The sequence below is a fragment of the Coregonus clupeaformis genome, chromosome 27 (assembly GCF_020615455.1).
Source record: "Coregonus clupeaformis isolate EN_2021a chromosome 27, ASM2061545v1, whole genome shotgun sequence".
NCBI lineage: Eukaryota > Metazoa > Chordata > Actinopteri > Salmoniformes > Salmonidae > Coregonus > Coregonus clupeaformis.
Window position 1 is genome coordinate 23,212,309 of NC_059218.1, and position 22,150 is coordinate 23,234,458.

Here is a 22,150-nt window from a genome sequence, read left to right on the forward strand (position 1 = left end):
GCCTGGCCTATGTTAAAAGTGTTTGTTAGGTGTTACGCCTGTGTTAAAAGATGCTTAAAATTATTAAAAGACAAAAAAATTATTATGATTGTGTTGAATTGTGTTTTGGGAAATTAAGATAGACATGGTTTTAAAAAGGTAGTAAGATTTCATTCAGAACAGACATTTGTAGGCAGCTTAACCCAGTGTAATTTGTGCCAAGTGACCACTTTTTTTTGTACAAGCTATGTTTCCAAAATGGTAATGTTTACATTAATTCTGATTATTTCCAAGAATACACAACATCTTGAAATATATGTAGATACTGTATCTTTGTTAGAAAGAATACTATATTTCCTTGACTGAATGATGCTGAATGTTTAAAAAAATGCCTCAACTTACACCACGCTCTCCTCTATATAATTCAGTTCATAGTTACTGTCTAGGTCATCCATAATGCTGTGGAGTATTGGGTTCTCAAGATGACTGTATATATTTTGTTTCCTGTCCACAGTCCATAATCTGCCATGACCTGAGCAGCAGTAAGGATGCCAGGGGGCCAGTACCAGGTGTCCACCAGGAGGAAGACTCTCCACAGCCGCTATAGCCTGTCAGTCAGCTCGTTAGGTCGGCAGGATGAGGAGGAGGATACCCCGCCCCTATGCCTCACCCCCCTGGAGAAGCTCACCATCAAAATGTGTCAGGATGAGCAGACCATCAAGGAGCTGATTGTGGGCCGTAGGATTGGTTTCTACAAGGTCCGTGGTGAGATCGGCTCTGGAACCTTCTCCCACGTCAAAATGGCCTTCCACGCCCTCACCAAAGGTAAAGGCCACACTGCTGACCGTGCAAAATTGCATCAACAATTAATCAGTGCAGCTGGTATCATCATCCATGTAATGATGATAACAGCATAGCAATTCATTAGTGTGACTGTGAAAGCACCACAGTAAAGCACATTGAAAATGAACTGAGGAAAACACCTGTCTCAAGTGTCCAACACCTCTCACCTTCTCTCCCCCCAGACAAGGTGGCCATCAAGGTGCTGGATAAGATGCGGCTGGACGTTCAGGCCCAGAGGCTGCTCTCCAGGGAGATCTCCAGCATGGAGGCCCTGCAGCATGCCAATGTGGTGCGTCTGTACGAGGTGGTGGAGTCACACAGCCGCCTCTACCTGGTGCTGGAGTATGCCGGGGGAGGGGACCTCCACACACACATCTGCTCCGAGGGCAAGCTGTCAGAAGCCGAGGCCAAGATCACCTTCGCACAAATCCTATCCGCCATCAAACACATGGTCCGTAGCATTCAATTGAATACACATACAGTGCCTTCGGAAAGTATTCACACCCCTTGACTTTTTCAACATTTTGTTACGTTACAGCCTTATTCTAAAATTGATTAAACAAATAAAAATCCTCAGCAATCCACACACAATACCCCTTAAAGACAAAGAAAAACAGGTTTTTAGAAATGTTTTGCAAATTTATAATAAAGAAAAAACGGAAATACCTTATTTACATAAGTACTCAGAACCTTTGCTATGAGACTCGAAATTGAGCTCAAGTGCATCCTGTTTCCATTGATCATCCTTGACATGTTTATACAACTTGATTGGAGTTTACTTGTGGTAAATTCAATTGATTGGACATGATTTGGAAAGGCACACAGCTGTCTATATAAGGTCCCACAGTTGACAGGGAATGTCAGAGCAAAAACCAAGCCACGAGGCCGAAGGAATTGTCCGTAGAGCTCCGAGACAGGATTGTGTCGAGGCATAGATCTGGGGAAGGGTACCAAAACATTTCTGCAGCATTGAAGGTCCCCAAGAACACAGTGGCCTCCATTCTTAAATGGAAGAAGTTTGGAACCACCAAGACTCTTCCTAGAACTGGTTGCCAGGCCAAACTGAGAAATCGGGGGAGAAGGGCCTTGGTCAGGGAGGAGACCAAGAACCCAATTGTCACTCTGACAGAGCTCTAGAGTTCCTCTGTGGAGATGGGAGAACTTTCCAGAAGGACAACCATCTCTGCAGCACTCCACCAATCAGGCTTTTATGGTAGAGTGGCCAGACAGAAGCCACTCCTCAGTAAAAGGCACATGACGGCCCGCTTGGAGTTTGCCAAAAGGCAACTAAAAACAAGATTCTTTGGTCTGATGAAACCAAGATTGAACTCTTTGGCCTGAATGCCAAGCGTCACGTCTGGAGGAAACCTGGCACCATCCCTACGGTGAAGCGTGGTGGTGGCAGCATCATACTGTGGGGATGTTTTTCAGCGGCAGGGACTTGGAGTCTAGTCAGGATCGAGGCAAAGATGAATGGAGCAAAGTACAGAAAAATCCTTGATGAAAACCTGCTCCAGAGCTCTCAGGACCTCAGACTGGGGCAAAGGTTTACCTTCCAACATGACAACGACCCTAAGCACACAGCCAAGACAACACAGGAGTGGCTTCGGGACAAGTCTCTGAATGTCCTTGAGCAGCCCAGCCAGAGCCCGGACTTGAACCCGATCGAACATCTCTGGAGAGATCTGAAAATAGCTGTGCAGCAACGCTCCCCATCCAACCTGACAGAGCTTGAGAGGATCTGCAGAGATGAATGGGAGAAACTCCCCAAATACAGGTGTGCCAAGCTCAAGAAGAATCGAGGCTGTAATCGCTGCCAAAGGTGCTTCAACAAAGTACTGAGTAAAGGGTCTGAATACTTATGTAAATGTGATATTTCAGTTTTTCAGTTTTTATACATTTTCAAAAAATTTCGAAAAAAACGTTTTGGATTTGTCATTATGGGGTATTGTGTGTAATTTGATGACGTAAAAAAACTATTTAATTTAGAACAAGGCTGTAATGTAACAACATGTGGAAAAAGTCAAGGGGTCTGAATACTTGCCGAATACACTGTATACTGTAGGATCAGCAATGTGACCGCAGGTCTTATTACAGTCCAATACAGAGATTCTTGATATAAAGGTATTATTTTAGTCAATTTAAATCATCAAATTATTTCTTACAGTATGTGTATTGTTTTTGTTTGTAGCATGACAAAAACATAATCCACCGGGACCTGAAGGCTGAGAATGTACTGTACACCTGTAATGGCTGTGTGAAGGTGGCTGACTTTGGCTTCAGCACCATGGTCACCAACTGCAGCGACACCCTGGACACCTTCTGTGGCTCTCCCCCCTACGCCGCACCTGAACTCTTCAGGGACGAGTGCTATGTGGGTCCGCCAGTGGACGTATGGGCCATGGGTGTCCTGCTCTTCTTCATGGTGACTGGCACCATGCCCTTCCGAGCCGACACCATTGGCAAGCTGAGGCTTGCTGTTATAGGGGGGGTCTACACCCTCCCGCCCTGGGTGCCAGGCCCATGCCAGCGGCTGATCCGGGGCATCCTGAAGCCTGTGCCAGCGGAACGCTATGCGGTGGACCAGATGCTGGGCTGTGACTGGCTGCTTCCTGTGGAGTACCCGTGGACTGTGGTGCCACCGTTCCCCCTCAACCCTCTGCGCCTAGCGGATGCAGAGCCAGGGGAGCTGGATGATGAGGAGGAGGAGATCAGGGCCTCCCTGGAGGAGCTGGGTGTCAACATGGAACACATACGCAACAACGAGGGCAAGGATAGCCGCAGCCCCATCACCGGACTTTACCGCATCCTCTTACACCGCGCCCAGAAAAGGCGTGGCGCCGAGACTGTGCCCGTGGTCGGAGGGTTGATCCGGGACCCTAAGAGAGAGGGCCTCCGAGCCTACAGAGGTCTGATGCACTCCTCCAGGTTATGTGTCCTTCAGTAAGTGACCAGCTTGGACATAGGTCCTTTGAACATTCACTCAGGGTCATACAGCTACAAATGTTCTATTGCACTTTGGGATGAAAGTATGAATGTAACATAGGAACCTCTGTATATGAACAGTTGTGGAGGATTGATGTCTCTAACAAAGTAAGATTGTTATTTGAAATCTTTTGAAGCTGAAATAGAGGTGTAAACGTGCCTGATGAAATAATGAGTCCCATCAAAATGAATTTAAAAAGCACCATTTTTAGTATATAAATGATACTTATATACTTTTATTCATAGCAGAACAGACAGCATGAAATATGAAGAATGTGCTGAAAGAGCATTGCTTTTAGACAACTCCTTAGTTGTTTGATGAGACATCGATAGTCTCTGAAATCAGTATTGTGATGTCACGAGAGGCTACACAGCTTTCAGCGGGATTGCTCAAGTAGTGCAAGGAGACCAGGTTCAACCAAAACAAGGATTTTATTAAAGGTCTTGGGAAACTAACGAAAGTATAACACAATTCTGTTCTCTGGTGGCTCTTTAAGGGTTAACAGTTCAGGGATGTCTCTTCCACATCCAAAATCATAACTCTCCCTCGCTCAAATAACTTTTCCCCAGTCTTACTGTATTCCACGTTGCAGCTAGTGGCCAACCCAGCAAAACGTCCTTCCAAATGTCCCACACGTATTTCCACCGGTGCATATATCCAAAGGTGAGTATTTCCCCAAAGGTAAGTATCTCCAAATCCTTATATTCCTCCTGGAAGTGGACGTGCAGCACTCTTGTCCTCCAGAGAGCCCGCCTCGAGACTGTGTCTCTTCCCTTCAACAAACCTTCAGCTCATCAGCTCCTGATTGGTTTCAGCTGCGTGGGAAGATTGGCCATAGAGGGTTGGAGTTCCCGACCATACCAGCAGATGGAGCCATGCTGTCTGGGTTTGCAGCCATCTCAGGGGGATGTAACGTCCCTCCAGGACACAGCCTCTCGTGACATCACACATCCCCCTCCTCGGGACCGACGTCCTCGCCGGGGTAAAGGCAGCGAAGAAGGCATCACGCGGGAGAGGGCGTCCGCATTGCCGTGGTGCTTGCCAGCCCTGTGGACAACAGAAAAGTTAAACGGTTGCAAGCTCAAAAACCATCTGGTTACTCTACTGTTTGATTCCTTGTTCTTGGCCATCCACTGCAGAGGGGCGTGATCAGATACCACCATGAAACGTCGGCCCAGGAGATAGAACCGAAGGGACTCCAGGGCCCAGACTACAGCCAGACATTCTTTCTCCACCGTTGAATAGTTCTTCTCTCTTGGAAGTAACTTTCTGCTTAGGTAGAGAATGGGATGTTCTTCACCGTCATGTGCCTGGGTGAGGACAGCACCCAGACCCACCTCCGAAGCATCCGCTTGGACAATGAATTCCTTCTTGAAGTCTGGTGCCACCAGGATCGGACTGGAGCAGAGTGCTCGCTTCAGGTTGAGGAAAGCCGCCTCCGCCGCAGGGTTCCACTTCACCATTCGTGAGTGGCGTTTGGTCGTCAGCTCCGTCAACGGTGCAGCTATGGTAGCAAAATCTGCAATAAAGCGTCTATAGTAGCCAGCGAGGCCCAAAAATGACCTTACTTGCTTCTTGTTGATGGGCTGCGTGCCAGTCCTGTATGGCCCGCAGTTTGGCTTCCTGTGGTTTGACCAACCCCCGCCCAATGGTGTACCCCAGGTAGTTTGTCTCACTGAAGGCCACCTTGCACTTCTTCGGGTTTGCCGTGAGCCCTGCTTCCCTGAGCGAATCCAGCACCGCTTGTACCCGGGGTAGGTGGCTGGCCCAATCCTGACTTTGTATAACAACATCATCCAAATAAGCCGCTGCGTACTCTTGTGGGGCGCAAGGACTCGATCCATCAGGGCGTTGGAACGTGGCAGGTGCCCGTGGAGACCAAACGGAAGTCGGGTATACTGGTAGAGCCCCTCCGGGGTGGCAAAGGCTGTCTTCTCCTTAGACGCCGGGGTCAAGGGCACCTGCCAGTAGCCTTTTGTGAGATCAAGAGTGGTTAGGAAACGAGCATGCCCCAAGGAGTCTATTAAATCATCGACACGAGGCATTGGGTATGCATCAAATTCAGACACTTCATTCAACTTCCGATAGTCATTACAAAATCGTACTGAACCGTCTGGCTTGGGAACTAGTACGATGGGACTTGCCTAGGCACTGTGGGACTCTTCGATTACTCCCAACTCCCGCATCTTCCTTACCTCCTTCTGTATAACCACTTTACGAGCCTCTGGCACGCGGTACGGGAAGCGCTGGTTTACCCGTTCGGCCAGGCATGGTGCGGATCTCATGTTGGACCACCTCTGTGTGACCGGGAAGGGAGGAGAAGACATCCTGGTTCTGCTCCACGAGTTCCAGGGCCATCTGTCGTTGATGTGGGGACAGATTTGGACCCAGCTGAACCTCCTCTCGCGCCGGTTCCTGGGTCTCTGTGGGGGTAGAGAGCTGAACAGCGCCTCTCTGGCGTGCCACTTCTTTAAAAGGTTAACATGATAAATCTGCTCAGTTTTCCTTTTATCTGGTTGCCTCACTTTGTAGTTTACTTCTCCCATGCGTTCAATGACCTCATATGGTCCTTGCCAGGTTGCCAGGAATTTGCACTCAACGGTTGGCACCAGGACCAGCACTCTGTCCCCCGGCTTAAACTCCCTGGGTTGAGCAGATCTGTTGTAGGAGGCTTGCTGTTGCCGCTGACTGGCCTCCAGGTGTTCCCGCATCATGGGATAGATGGCCTTCATTCTCTCCCTCATAGCCCCTACATGGTCGATCAGTGTCCGCTGTTGGCATGGCTGCTCCTCCCAGGCCTCCTTGGCGATGTCCGAGCAGTCCTCTGGGTCTGTAGGAAAGCAAGAGCTCAAAGGGTGAAAAACCCAGTAGAAGACTGAGGTACCTCTCTCACCGCAAATAATATGTATGGTAACAGCTGATCCCAGTTGCGCCCATCTTCCCCTACCGCTTTCCGCAGCATGGATTTTAGTGTTTTGTTAAAACGCTCGACTAGGCCATCTGTCTGGGGGTGGTAGACCGAGGTTCTCAGCTGTTTGATTTTCAGTAAAGCACAGAGTTCTTTCATCACCCTGGACATGAACGGAGTCCCTTGGTCCGTCAATATCTCTTTTGGGATTCCCAGACTAGTTGAGAGACGGAACAGCTCCTATGGCGATTTGTCTGGATGTAGCCTTCCTCAGCGGAATGGCCTCCGGGTACCGGGGACGCATAGTCCAGAATGACCAGAATGTATTGATGTCCCCTGGCACTTTTCGGTAAGGGCCCGACTATGTCTAATCCAATCCTCTCAAAAGGAGTTTCGATAATGGGCAAGGGAATGAGCGGGTTTCTATATGGGGGCTTTGGCGCAACCTGCTGACACTCAGGGCAACTACGGCAGTAGTTCTCTATCTCTTTGTGTACTCCTGGCCAAAAGAAACGTTGCATGATTCTTTCCTTAGTCTTCTCTACTCCCAAGTGGGCCCCTAGCGGGTGTGTGTGGGCTAGGTTGAGTACTGTGGCCCGATAGGGCTGTGGCACGAGGAGCTGTTCATGCACTTCCTCATTTTTCTTGACTATCTGATATACTAACCCCCGGTTTACTGCGAAATGGGGGTAAGTAGGGGTTGTCTTATCACCTAACACTACACCTTCTAATACCTGCACATTTCTTAAGGCATTTGCAAGAGTAGGATCTTGTAATTGAGCCGTACCATACTGGCCTGTGAGAGGGGGAAGCTCTTGGGTGCCTGGGACGTCTTCTTCACTGGAGAACGGAGCACTTTCCTGGGCTGCGTTCTCTTCTCCCGTATCCGGACCAGTCTCGGTGTCGGTCTGGGCACCTGCCATCCCTATCAGAGCCCGGGCGGGGAGTGAGTAACTCGGAGGATTGCACCGGAGCCTTCCCAGGATGAGTCTTGCCTCTCCGTTTCCGAGGTACTCGGGTTATCCTCTCCTGAGACTCTCTCCAGAGTGGGTAAAAGGCTGGGCAGTCTCGTCCAATTAGGACAGGGACGGGGAGGGAATCAACCACCCCGCCGTCGTGTGTATGGTTCCCCGTGTGCTGGTCATTGTAAGTTCAGTAATGGGGTATTCTCTGGTGTCCCCATGGACACAGGAAACTGGGAGGACTTTCCCGGGGTCAGACACGTTGGGCCCACCAAATCCTTACGCACCAGGGTGGCCCGGCTACCAGAATCCAGTAAGGCCTCCACATCATGGTGATTCACCGTTACCGGGCAGGTGGGGGGTCGATCTGGGCCGCCATCTGCGACTCCCAAGAGCGAGGCAAAACGATGTGTGGGTGCTGAGCTGGAGGACTCCGCAGTGGGCATAGGTTCATCGGCTGGTTTCCCCACACTGCCAGGAGATATGTCCCATCTCCCCCACACCGGTAACACTGTCGAGGTTCCCCCATCCTGGTGTACTCTTCTTGGACCCGCCTGGTTTCTGGCTCCCCCTGAGCCGGGATAAGTCCTGACGCGGCGGGGTTCGAGACCTTGGGGTCCTTTGGACGGGTTTTCCCCCATTTGTGGTGGGGCCGCACTCCTGGGGGTTTTTTCCGGGAAGCATTCAGCATCTCCGCTGTGGCCTGGTACTTTTCCACAGCTTCCACGGTCAGATCAGCCGTGGTCAAGGCCTGTTGACTGATGAACCGTTTTGCCTCATAAGGCAGGGCGCGTAGAGGTAACGATCCACCACAACGGCCTCCACCACCGCTGCTGCTGTATTCCTCTGCGGATCCAGCCATTTCCTTGCGATTCGGACAAGTTCATGCATCTGCGCCCGAGGAGGTTGGTCTGGTTGGAAGGTCCAACTGTGAAAGCGCTGGGCCATACCAAACTTGGTGAGTCCATATCTGCTGAGGATCTCAGACTTCAGGGCATCATAGTCAGTAACCTGGTCAGGGCCCAGGTCCCGGACAGCATTCAGCGCTTCCCCGGGTTAGAAAGGGGGCTAACAGACCAACCCACTGTTGCTTGGGCCAGGCTTCCCTAGTGGCCGTGGCCTCAAATGCATGCAGGTATGCCTCAATGTCATCGGTAGCTCCCATCTTAGATATAAAGTCACTTGCCTTTATTGGGCGGGTATTTTGGACCACCCTCTGTCTCTGCAACGGCAATTCCTCTGCCTTCAGAAGGTTGGCTTTCTTTTGCTCCTCCAAGAGAGCCACGTTTGCTTGCATCTGGGCTTGCTGGCCAGCAACAAGGGCTTTCAATATGTCCTCCATTTCAGTCGGCGGGGAGCCTACGGCCAACTTGGAAAACTGGGTGATCAAACCTTCGGTATCCTCCTCTGACATGCACTATTAACGCTTGAGCTTGCCCGTATTCTCCACCATCTGTGATGTCACGAGAGGCTACACAGCTTTCAGCGGGATTGCTCAAGTAGTGCAAGGAGACCAGGTTCAACCAAAACAAGGATTTTATTAAAGGTCTTGGGAAACTAACGAAAGTATAACACAATTCTGTTCTCTGGTGGCTCTTTAAGGGTTAACAGTTCAGGGATGTCTCTTCCACATCCAAAATCATAACTCTCACTCGCTCAAATAACTTTTCCCCAGTCTTACTGTATTCCACGTTGCAGCTAGTGGCCAACCCAGCAAAACGTCCTTCCAAATGTCCCACACGTATTTCCACCGGTGCATATATCCAAAGGTGAGTATTTCCCCAAAGGTAAGTATCTCCAAATCCTTATATTCCTCCTGGAAGTGGACGTTGCAGCACTCTTGTCCTCCAGAGAGCCCCGCCTCGAGACTGTGTCTCTTCCCTTCAACAAACCTTCAGCTCATCAGCTCCTGATTGGTTTCAGCTGCGTGGGAAGATTGGCCATAGAGGGTTGGAGTTCCCGACCATACCAGCAGATGGAGCCATAGCTGTCTGGGTTTGCAGCCATCTCAGGGGGATGTAACGTCCCTCCAGGACACAGCCTCTCGTGACATCACAGTATGCTTGTTTGTCTTTGTGATTTTTCTTGCCTTTAGAGAAGACTGATTATGCACAGGTGCTTGTCTCTGTATTATATTCAACCACCAAATGGAACTTCTACTATTGTGACTTACTGATGCTTGAATATTTAAAAAAAATCAAAATAAAGTGCAATAAAGACTTAATTGACATTCATGCAGGTTTTGTTAATCTGAAGCAGGTGGAGGTCAAATGTAAACCTTATGCAAGCAGATTTAGGGCTGCTATCCAGCTTCTTTGTATTAAGTGTTTACAAAAGTTTCACCAGTGTCCTGCTAGACACCATGTAAACAATAGCCCAAATTGCAGGAACACCCCAAATTGCGGGCTGCAGTTGCACACTATTCGGTTTGGGGGTTTAAATAGGGGGCTGGCTATCATCTGGTGCTCTGCCAGCTAGCTTGCTAGTTAGTGACACTGTGTGCTAGCTTGCTAGTTAGCTAGCACACAGTGTTTCCCCCACCTCCCGCCTGCTGTGTACCTGCGGAAACCGTGCCAGCAGGCGGGGGCTCCCCCAAGCACATCAGGCTGGAGGCTGGGGCAACACTGTGTGCTAGCTAGTTAGCGACACTGTGTGCTATCTTGCAAACACATGGTGTCGCCACTGCCTCCCTCCTGCTGTGTACCGGAGAAAACCATGCCCGACAGACGGGGGCGAAGGACACTGTCTACCAGTGTCACCCCCGCCTACCGCTAGCTACTGTGTTCAGCAGGCAGGAGCAAAGGACACTGTGAGCTGGCTTAGCCAGCTAGCTCACGGTGTCGCCCCTGCCTGCTGTGTACTGGAGTACTCCTTAGGACAAGCTGGCGAAGCCAGCTCACAGTGTCCATCGCTCCCGTCTGCCGAACACCTGCCCTCGCCGTCGTTAACAGAACTGCAGGAAAACAGTGCATGACAAGCGGGGGCAAAGGACACTACCGTTGTCGCCCCCGCCTCTTATTCTTCTGTGGGGTTTATCGGCGGAGTGCCCCTGCCTCCCGCCTATGTGCTGGAGTCAAAGCTTAAAGAAGTGATCAATAGAAGAATAAGGAGGGGTTTCTGCAGATGCAAGAATGCCCACATACAGGAATGCCCCAAATTGTGGTCTGCAGTTGCACCCTTCTCCCCAAACCAGTCTACTCTGGCCCCCAAACTACCCTTGACTCCTCCCTCGTCCGGCCTCACCTGCAGAAAGCGGCAGATGGCACGTTGTGGCTACAAAGACATCTGCCAGTCAGACAATAGTCCCTCTGTGTGGACCGCTGGATGTGACAGCAGAGCGCACGCTGCTATTGTGCGCCCCCCATACACATGCAGATGAGCCAAGAAGGGAGGGAGGGAGGGAACACAGACTTTTACTGATGTGACAACAGCGAGCAGTTGACAGACATAAGCGCCTGCTGAGCACATTTTTTTGTCAACCCAATAACCTCCCCACCATAACTAAGTAGGCATAGGCTACCCTCTAAACTTAGTAATGAGAGTGAAAACACATGACAACAAATACAATATTCATTTAGTTTTATTAGGGTATTCGTTTTTTTACATAAACATTCCTTAATTAAAACATTGAAATAATTATAATTCATTATGTATTTCATTTTTAACATAATGAAATGTTCTCAAGCATAAACATATATAAACAGATAACATACGTTCATGTTTTTCTTCTTTTTGTCAAAGTTAGGCAAAACATTCTAACGTGAAACCTTTAGAGAATTATGTGTTAGTTCCTTGTTTTCTTTTTTGACAGTTAAACATTCTAAAGTGAAACCTTTAGAGAATTATAAGTTTAATATTTATCATTTTTTTTATATTCATTTTTGCCATTATTACATTTCTAAAGTTAAACCTTTAGAGAATTAAGACAATTCTGGAAAGTGGGAAACATTTCGCTGAATGTAACGGTTGTTATTGCCGCTCAGCAAGAAGACATTTTTAAAAAGTCCGTTCTTAAGAATGCTTCTTCTTGGCACCGCTTCTACTCCTACTGCGCGTGCTTCAACGTGCGACGTTCGCTCTGTGGAACACAGGATGCAGAACTCGCTCCTCCTTTCTCTCCAAACCTCATCCGCACAAAGAATGAGGGCCGTTTGTCGCTCTTGTGACATACCTGACCTCATTCACATAAAGAATGGAAGTCATCTTGGCATGGACGGGACAAGAGACGACGAAATCACGGGGGCCCATTCGGGCTGGCCACGCGCTGCCTGGATCGGAATCCTCCTCAGGAGTATCCAGGGATGAGAAACAGTGTCATCCTGTAAAAGGATGAGTATTTCCTTATAGGTTGAAGGTTTACAGCATCTCAAGATAGAAGAGTAGTCCCAGATCAGCGCTTAGGGAGGGTGATCTCTGGAACCCAGTCGTTCACACTGCGGCTCTCCTCACAGAACAGGTGCAGCTTCTCCAGAGCAGGGTCCTCCCAAGAACCATCAGCTGAGTTCTGTTGACAAACAATCAAAGGGGAAAGGAACATTAGTCACATGGACACAATGAACAGTTAAAAACGATATATTATTGCATGTTTTAAGTCAGATTGGGTTGAAATAGTACATACCGTGATAAGAGAGCAGTGGGCATCTTCAAGCTGGCCAGTCTTGTCACCAACAATCTCGGCCAGTCGCTGCATGTCGTTCACTCTGACGATGCTGATGTCATTGTCAAAACAGTAAGACTGGATGAGGGTGAAGTGGATCTGGAGAGCAATGTCACACTCCCACTCCTCATCGGTGGCCAGGATGCAGAAAGACACACTGTCTGGGTCACTGCAAAGAAAAAAATAGAAGCACCATAAGTATATGCAAAATGACTTCAAATTTAGCAAACATAGATAGAAATTAAGTTTACATCAGCATTTCAAGAAGCTCATACTTACACATTCATAACTTTAGCAGACTCATAGACACCAACGGTCAGGCAGTCGTTGTCTTTAGCAGAGAGCAGAACTTCCTCCAGGACTTTGCCAGTGCACTGGGCACGCTCAGCTGGCTTCTGGATCAGAACTTCCTCAAGAGTCATGATGATGCTGAATATTCCAAAACTTCGTGAGAGGGAGGTAGTGTAGTCGGAGAGTAAATCAGAAAAGACGAGTGATTCTGAAGGGACTGTGCTGCGTTTTATATCCTTGGGCTAGTGGCCGCTGTGAATACGCAGCGCCCTAATTGGTTGACCTGAATGGCGAAATGGTATGCTAATTTTATTGTCACACGGCTCATGGCAGATTGATAGGGGCCATCATGGCACGTCATTTTCTGTGCCGGGCATGCTCGCCAACCGAAAACAAAAAATGTTGTATTTATTTAAGATGGATTTAGATAATATTTCGACTTCTCTCCCAGTTTAAACTCAATAAATGGACATTTTGGCAGTCATATTTTGCATCACAAATTTACTTGAGTTTTGATTGTTTCACATGACACACTAATTAATGCCAATAGCCTCAAAAGATACTTTTGGAGATGCATTTGATCATTTATTAGGCTAAATCAGTCTATAAGCCTACTGAAACGACATTTACATTACATTTACGTCATTTAGCAGACGCTCTAAAATTCCAAAGTTTGACAATTGGATATTATAAAACTTTGTAAAGTGCTTAAAAGTGCCCGATTTGTCTCTGATTTAGATTCTGTATGTTTCAGTTTTAGGTGAAAGTATGTCTAAACACAAACAATAATATAGTGAAAGTAAAGTGTGCAGAAGGCGCACCATTCCCCGTTTGGAGAGGGCAGGTGGAGGATGGCCATCTGTAGAACCAAAAACGGACCCTTTTGTGCACGCAGAAACTCCTATTATCACGCTCTCAATACAAATGCAAATTAACAGCGCGTGCCAGGAGGCTGTGCGTGCCGCACAATCATCACTGCTGGCCTACACTAACCACGTGATTGCCATCAGCTGTCCGAATTTTTATTTATTTACTTTTGCCACATGGACCAATGAAGATTATATCTATGCTTTGCCATACAAGTAATTATAAATGTTGAGCAACTGGCACGTGAACCGTTCAGGCCAAGTTATATTTGCAGGATAAAGCCTAATAGCCTATACACAAATCCAAATATTACGCAGTTTGGCCTAATTTGATCCACTTTCGTAATCTAGAATAGGACTGCTGCATGTGTAATTCTAGAGGGTCGAGATAACAGGTTCGCGGTGATTGATTCAGCTCCATTGTTTGGTGGATAGCAGCGCAGCAGATGGAGGACTGTTGCTATGAGGACCCCCCCGTTCCTATTGTCCGCGAGTCTTTACATTCGCTTGAAGAAAAAGTCTGTTGTCTGAGTTTTGATCCAATTTAAATGTAAATAAAGTGAGCGTATGGTCAAAACTCAGGACTATGAATCTCTGATAGGCGTAGTCGTATCTTTAATAGAGGCCACGCGCATGAGTTGCAGCCCAAGATTGAATCATTCAGAAATGTTTGGGGCATGAACACACCTAATAAATAAATATGCTGTTTTGATTAAAGCAGGTTATTTTGCTACAAAATAAACGAATTGATTATAGCAATTAGAGTAGTTTATTATCATTGGTTTATTATCAGGCAATCATTAGTTGAGAGGTTTAAATGGCCCATGTTGCAGGCAACAACAACCCATAGCTTTGCATAGGTTAGCCTAATGCACAACAGTTTACAAACATAAAAGATAGGGTTCCTTGAATCAATGTTTGAATAATCTGATAGCAGCTCAAAGACTAGGCTATTTTTGGAAGGCTCAACCTAGCATGGCAACAGGGCAGGCGCGTGCAAGTCGATATAGGACGCATTGTTCATGAAGCAGCACATCTGCCAGATGGGGCCCCCTCCCCAGCAGCGCGTGACAGGTGTTCCTGGCTCAAGCCATGGCTCGCTAGGGCGAATGACATAGCCAACTGCACATTGACCCATGGCTCAAAAGTTCTTTGTACAGATGCAAATTAGCCAAACAAGCAGATAACTTCAACTAGCCTACTTTCTATTAGCAACGTTCTATTAATTTAGTAGTAGCAATCATGTTGGTTCATTGCCTAATCACAAGATGAAGTTGGGTTTGCAACTTGCAAGTTGAAACACTGTGGTCACAATGTAGGATACTTTGGGTATATTATGCAATAAAATAATATAGGGAAAGCAGCGAGACTTCTACAATATTGCAATTTCCAAACTATTGCACTTGCTTCTGTGCGTTTTACCCGTTAAGGTTACTAATGCGCTCTATTACAATTTCTTATTTAAAGACAAACGTTTTATGTTGCCTATGCGTAATATCTGCGGCGGTCATTGGCCATTGTGCTCTGCAGGTGCCGATTTATCTCTGCTTGTATCGTGCAGCAGAAGTTTTCTTTGTTGACACCTTCACCTTCCCCCACCCCCACGGACAGATGGGATCTTGTTGCTATGGAGAGAGATACAGGCATCTCCAAATGCCACGCGCCTGAAGTCAACCATGGTTTTACAAATGCAAAACAGCGGCGCGTGCCATAATCGGATGCAAATAGGAACGTTGGGCCAATTCTGTTCTCCAATACTTGCCTAACCAACAAAATTGTATAGACCTACAAGTTGTCAGTTATCTGTATATTTAAGTAAGTAACACAATAATATTACGTTTTTCCAGAAATCTTTCTTAATACATAAAGTTGTATGCTAAATGTATGCTAAATCTACTTGATATATCATGCATTTACTCTATTTAAATCATGAAGTATGCACCAGAAAAATTGACCAGCTTTAGAAAGTATAGCGATATCTTTATGTAGTTTGGAAGCCTTAAATGTGTCACTTGGATATGGATGGTTATTATGGATATTACAGTAGGCTAATAATCTCATCATCCAAACCGACCCTGCACAAATCGGAATTAATTAATCCAGTACATCGGATAAACGTCAGGGAGTTCTGCATTTGATCCATTCAATCGAACGGAAACTGCCCTGTCCTTTCTTCCGAGGTTTTGTCTATAGGCACGAGCCTGCTAGGGGGTCTCTTGCGCACTGTCTCCCAGCAGCCAATCACAGAACGCTAGTGTGCCACGTCCTCCCTATAAATACTAGCTATTTCTTACAAATAGCACAAACACTCTTCTGTTGAAACCTGATCAACATATCCTCGAACTGGGCTCTACAAACTTCAAAATGGAAGCTATTGGCATATCTCTGAAGGAAGCTCTCAAGTCTGCCCAGTGTGAGGATCGCCTCACTGTTGGTGTCTATGAAAGTGCCAAAATAATGAATGAGTAAGTGTTTTATGTACTGAATTTGTGCTTAATTTTGTACATTTACTCATTACTGAAATCATTGTTTTATTATATGATAACATTGACTAATGAAAGCTAATTTTGTTTATCTCAACAGTGACCAAGACAGTGTGTCTTTCTGCGTCCTGGCCACCGATGTGGAGTGTGAGTGTGACATTGCTCTCCAGATCCACTTCACCCTCATCCAGTCTTACTGTTTTGACAACGACATCAGCATCGTCAGAGTGAACGACATGCAGCGCCTGGCCGAGATTGTTGGTGACAAGACTGGCCAGCTTGAAGATGCCCACTGCTGTCTTATCACAGTATGTGCTATTTCAACTCAAACTGACTTTATTGAACCATTTAATAATAGAGAATGATTTAAACCATTCATTGTGTCCATGTGACTAATGTTCCTTTCCCCTCTTGTTTGTCAACAGAACTCAGCTGATGGTTCTTGGGAGGACCCTGCTCTGGAGAAGCTGCACCTGTTCTGTGAGGAGAGCCGCAGTGTGAACGACTGGGTTCCAGAGATCACCCTCCCTAAGCGCTGATCTGGGACTACTCTTCTATCTTGAGATGCTGTAAACCTTCAACCTATAAGGAAATACTCATCCTTTTACAGGATGACACTGTTTCTCATCCCTGGATACTCCTGAGGAGGATTCCGATCCAGGCAGCGCGTGGCCAGCCCGAATGGGCCCCCGTGATTTCGTCATCTCTTGTCCCGTCCATGCCAAGATGACTTCCATTCTTTATGTGAATGAGGTCAGGTATGTCACAAGAGCGACAAACGGCCCTCATTCTTTGTGCGGATGAGGTTTGGAGAGATAGGAGAAGCGAGTTCTGCATCCTGTGTTCCACAGAGCGAACGTCGCACGTTGAAGCACGCGCAGTAGGAGTAGAAGCGGTGCCAAGAAGAAGCATTCTTAAGAACTGACTTTTTAAAATGTCTTCTTGCTGAGCAGCATAACACCATTGCATTCAGCGATATACTTCCCACTTTCCAGAATTGTCTTAATTCTCTAAAGGTTTCACTTTAGATTATTTGAATATGACAAAAACTAAGAAAAGAAAGAGAAAAATAAATTTACTTGTAATGATCTGAAGGTTTCACTTCAGACATTTAATTTGAGAATATAAACAAAATATTATTTCAGTTGTTATTATCGAAAATGTTACAATGTTGAACTCCTGATTATGTCAAAAACTAAAAATAAAGATATATTACATTTGTTGTTCTATAAAATGTTTTACTGTTGAATTCCTGATTGTCAAAAACTAAGAAAGATGATATATGATTGAATACATTTGTTATTTTCTAAAGGTTTCACTTTAGAAATGTAATGTTTGACAAAATGATCAATAAAAAGTTAAGCATAAATCTTGGATCTTGAATGTTCTCTCCATGCTAAAAACAAATTCAACTGTCGTATCAAATCAGTCTCCCAACAATCATTCGTAAATAACCATTGGCACTTACACACTGTTTGGTGCTCTAACCATTACCCAACACTTGTACATCCCGTAGGCCTGATGTACTGGATTCTATCCTAATTGACCTATCATCATGGCCTGTTATATCCATGTTTATGCAGGCCCACATCTATTCTGACCACTGGAAGCATTTACCTGTGAGGGGTCTATCTTGGTATTTGGTATTTTATTGGTATTTTATTAGGATCCCCATTAGCTGTTGCGAAAGCAGCAGCTACTCTTCCTGGGGTCCACACAAAACATGAAACATGACATAATACAGAACATTAATAGACAAGAACAACTCAAGGACAGAACTACATCAGGTAAAAAAATATACTATAACTCCAAGACGGTGGATTGTAGTATGTTTTTACAGCACCCAAAACCCTTCTGTGATATTATGAAGGTTCGATTGAATTGATCCCCATATCTGCTAGCCCTAACAGACCTCTCCTCCACACATACCCACAACATACAGAGCTTGAGCCTGTGCCTTAACACACAGCAGTACAGGAGAACAATTGTAGTGTCTGTCACTAATCAGATGGAAGGTAACCAGAGTGATTGATCAATAATACATTGATGTGGTCCTCTGTAGCTCAATTGGTAGAGCATGGCGCTTGTAACGCCAGGGTAGTGGGTTCGATCCCCGGGACCACCCATACGTAAAAATGTATGCACACATGACTGTAAGTCACTTTGGATAAAAGCGTCTGCTAAATGGCATATTATTATTATTATATTATGATTAACTGTCACTTTATGTCCTCAGTCACTTAAGAGTTGAGATGTGGTTGAATGCCGTACTTATTCCCTCATATGGTAATTAGGCACACCTATTCACATTGATCACATTTCCTTATAGTGTGTATGACCATGGTGCACATAATGCATACCTACTTCCAATTGCATGTTGCAGCAGGATTAGGAGAGAGTTTACTTTGGTGCTGTGAACCGGAGTTTGCACCTGATTCTAACTTCCATGGTCAATGTGTGTATTTATAGGTGTTGTGTACTGAGGACTGCCTCTAACCAGTCCTGTGGGTGCAGACTGCATGTGGTGGCTTTAGAGGCAGTGGATGGAGGATAGTGGTGTTGCTAATGTGTCTTATGGCTGTTTAAGATTCACTCAGATCCAGGGTTCTACTTTTTTACTAGAGTGGTGGTGTTTGATGGAAGTACCTTTGGTTGTTATGTGGACCATTGATATTGTGCCAATTATGTTTACTATTAGTTGAATTATCTATTGAATTCACTCCAGACCTACAGTATGTGTCAGGTGTGCTACCAAATGACTCAGGGGCGGTGTGTTCATTAGGGCGATATGGGCGACGCACTGCCAAACGGGAAAAGGAAGAGATTTTTTTCTAATCAATTATATCACGGCAACAGTAGTTATCAGTGTTCTAATCTAGACGTCTGATCTGCCACTAAATGTCCAATCAGGCTAAAGTCGTGCTTCAAATGCCCCCCTTTTGGGGCGATTTCAGTCAGGTTGAAAATCGCCCCAGAAGTCTCTCATAGACTCTCATGTAAAAAAATTTTTTTTCAAATATCAGAGCTTTCAATACAATCTCTATGGGTTTCTGAGGGCTTGCACTTACGCGCTTTCGTCATACGTAACATAACCATGAACGTAACTAAGAAAAGAGCGGGTAGCAGCGTCAATCAATTCACGTACTACTATCAAGATGGCTAACGTTCAGTGCAACTCGATTGTCTCTTTGAAAGAAGTTCACATCAAAGACCATTCAAAACGAGCTACTGGAGTGTATGCTAGCGGTCATGAGGGAACATATTGTGGAGGAGGTGAAGTCGGCGAACTTCGTAGCTATCCAAGCTGACGAGACCACGGACGTTTCTACACAGACACAGCTGGTGCTTGTGCTGAGGTACATAGATAGCAACCACAAAGTGCAGGAGCGCTTTTTTGAGTTCCTTCCCATCTCGGAATCAACCTCAGTCTCAATCGCCAGTGTGCTTTTGGAGAGACTGAACGGTATTTTTGCCGATGACGAGAAAGTCAAACTGTGGTGCACTGGCACTGTACCAGGTTCTCATGAGCTACAACCTCCAGGAGACGTTCTCTGAGACTGTGACTCTGTTGAACATCCTCATAACTACTCCAATGACAACAGCTGAAGCTGAGAGATGTTTCTCAACTTTGACACGAGTTAAGACATTCCTGCGAAATTCAATGGGCCAGGAACGTCTGAATGCACTGGCCATGCTTTCCATGGAGAGGGAACTAGTCCTCAGCATGCCTGATTTCAATGAGAAAGTCATTGACCGCTTTGCTGCATTGAAAGAGAGAAGAGAACAGTTTCAGTACAAGTAATGTAGCCTCTCTCTCTCTTTGTCCCTCCCTGTCTGTCTCTTTAACACACACACGCCCAAATCAGTTCACAGTTGATGTTGTTTAAAATAGTTATTTTTCATAAAAAAAATAAAATAATAATCTGTTCATGTTCATTTTTACAAATCTATACAATTGGCCAGAATATGGTTGTTCATATTTACAAATCTATACAATTGGCCAGAATATGGTTGTTCATTTTTACAAAGCCATACAGAAAGCTGTGTTTACCTTTTCTAGAAATTATTTTCAAATTCTGTTTTCAGGCAAAATGTCTATCACTGTTCATTTTCACAAATATATACAAGAGGGCAGAATATGGAAGTCTATAAAAATTTCTTATTACCAATAACTTGCATCAATGTTTTCAGTAGCCTCTATCAAAAGCTCCTGCTTGCTTGTTGTGAATTATGCTCAGGTGCACATATTTCCAATTCAACCATGAGGCAAAAAATGTGGTAAAAGCTCTTGTTGATCCTGCAATCTGAACAAATACCAAGATGCTGTATTTTCAGCTGATATTTCATTTGTTTATGGAAATGCATATTGTTTATGCAGTGTTGAGGAATGTGAAAGAACACCCTTGATTATTTTTACTGTGATAACTTATTTTGCTTTTGTAAGCCAACACTTTTGAGATCAGTCAATAAATGCTTCTGGCATTGACTTATATGCTGCCCCTGTCTTCATGTTGTTGCTGGACATATCTTTTTGAAAATGTGTGTAGGTCACCTAAATCATCAGAAAAATTGCCCCCCCTGAGAATTTTTTCAGGAGCCGCCACTGAAATGACTGCAACACATTAAGAGATGTGCAGTCCATGTGAGCTCTGGTTGAAACATTCAGTTTCCACTCTAAAATAAGGAGCAAACTTTCACAAGGTCGTTTTGTGTAATAGTATAAGTGTGATTCGATTGAGTAGCTACCCACCAGGCACACACTGGTTGAATCAATGTTGTTTCTATGTAATTTCAATCACATTTCGTTGAACCAATGTGGAATAGACGTTGAATTGACATCTGTGCCCATGTGGGTATTTGCTTACCAAACACCTAAAGATGACAGAGAATAACAAAAAACAATCCTATAAGTAATTATTCCATACACACGTTTATATGTCACAGCCGAACAAAACAAAGAAGAAATATATCCAGCTTTTCATAGTGCTCTTTTGCTCCTGGAACATGCCATTTGTGAATAGCCGCCATTCATTGGAAATTCAGAACTTTCCGGGGCTTTTGTGCTTTTGGAAACAAACTCCAAAGTCATTCTGGCCCAGCATGCTTCATGTCATTCTTAAGCATTGTGCCTGTATGTACTATTCAACAGCTGCCCCAGCCCTCATGCCCCAACTCTGTCACTCTATCTCTGAATACCCACCCTCTCCATCTCCTCCCCCCCAGTAGCGCTCCTATCTGACCTCCAGATCTGCAGCCCTGCACTGAGCTGCCAAAGGCTGCCATCAAATCAGCCCCCAAGAATGGTGTGTTTAATTAGTGGCCCAGTGCAGTGTGCAGCTGGGGCTATTGTTCCCCATCAGACAGCAAGCGCCTGCAGACCCAACCCCCCAAAAAGGGTGTCCCTGCAGGACTAAACTAGAACAGAGCAGAAATAGGAGTAGTAGGACGCTTTATTCACTTATCTGCACCACTAAGAGAGAGATTGAAGCCTAATGCAATGTCAATAGTAATACCCCCATGAGGTTCATGCACTGATATGAAAGCATGTGCTCTGCACCTATGCATCCCAACAGGGCTGGTGCTCGCTCTATCTCTCTATCTCTGCACTTCACAGCTGCTCTGATATGTGCAGTGTCTAATGTGCAGAGGTGGGAGGCAGAGGCGGCTTTAATTGCCCTGTGTCACAATATTTCATTATCTGTACCTCCCCAAACAACCCTGGTTGCCCCCCGTCTCATCCCGTTTTATAAGGGCTCTGTTCCAGCCACATGGCTCTTCTCAAGTGTCTTTTCAATACTAATGCCCCCCTCCCTCTGCACAGTAAGCTGATGACGCCCCAGGAGCAGCAGCAGCAGCAGATGGTGCTGAGGGAAGGGGATGTGATTGGGGGTCAGATTGGGCTTCTGTTCTAGGCTGCCCTGTTGCCCAGGCTACAGCCATCGGAATCCTCCACTACCACTAGTCTGCAGGAAGACTGTGTTTCTGTTTGGTTCTATTTTTAGGGGACAGTCAATCAAGTGATTCGATTGGTATGATTAAATGGTCAATGAATGGCCACCTTTTTATTTGATAATCTTAATCCCATAGACTGCAGCAATCTCATTGCACGTGATTGCAATGGTGTAAAGTAGTTAAATAAAAATACTTTAAAGTACTACTTAAGTAGTTTTTTGGG

At 45.8% G+C, this 22,150-nt stretch overlaps 3 protein-coding genes across 3 annotated transcripts; 2 read left to right on the top strand and 1 right to left on the bottom strand.

Annotated features, from left to right (window-relative positions):
* Positions 1 to 500: 500 nt before the first annotated feature.
* Positions 501 to 4,149, top strand: nim1kb (NIM1 serine/threonine protein kinase). The gene is made up of 3 exons (XM_041850134.2): positions 501 to 804; positions 1,005 to 1,273; positions 3,014 to 4,149. The coding sequence occupies exons 1-3, from the start codon at positions 528 to 530 to the stop codon at positions 3,767 to 3,769; spliced, it is 1,302 nt and encodes a 433-aa protein (XP_041706068.1). The 5' UTR covers positions 501 to 527; the 3' UTR covers positions 3,770 to 4,149.
* A 7,121-nt stretch (positions 4,150 to 11,270) lies between these two features.
* On the bottom strand, positions 11,271 to 12,863 carry LOC121541156 (growth arrest and DNA damage-inducible protein GADD45 gamma-like). The gene is made up of 3 exons (XM_041850135.1): positions 12,615 to 12,863; positions 12,297 to 12,504; positions 11,271 to 12,182 (listed from the first exon to the last, which is right to left on the bottom strand). Exons 1-3 carry the CDS (start codon positions 12,755 to 12,757, stop codon positions 12,069 to 12,071), a joined length of 465 nt encoding a protein of 154 aa, XP_041706069.1. The 5' UTR covers positions 12,758 to 12,863; the 3' UTR covers positions 11,271 to 12,068.
* Positions 12,864 to 15,709: 2,846 nt separating this feature from the next.
* Positions 15,710 to 17,280, top strand: LOC121541157 (growth arrest and DNA damage-inducible protein GADD45 gamma-like). Its single transcript, XM_041850136.2, has 3 exons — positions 15,710 to 15,957; positions 16,076 to 16,283; positions 16,401 to 17,280. The coding sequence occupies exons 1-3, from the start codon at positions 15,857 to 15,859 to the stop codon at positions 16,512 to 16,514; spliced, it is 423 nt and encodes a 140-aa protein (XP_041706070.1). The 5' UTR covers positions 15,710 to 15,856; the 3' UTR covers positions 16,515 to 17,280.
* Positions 17,281 to 22,150: the final 4,870 nt, after the last annotated feature.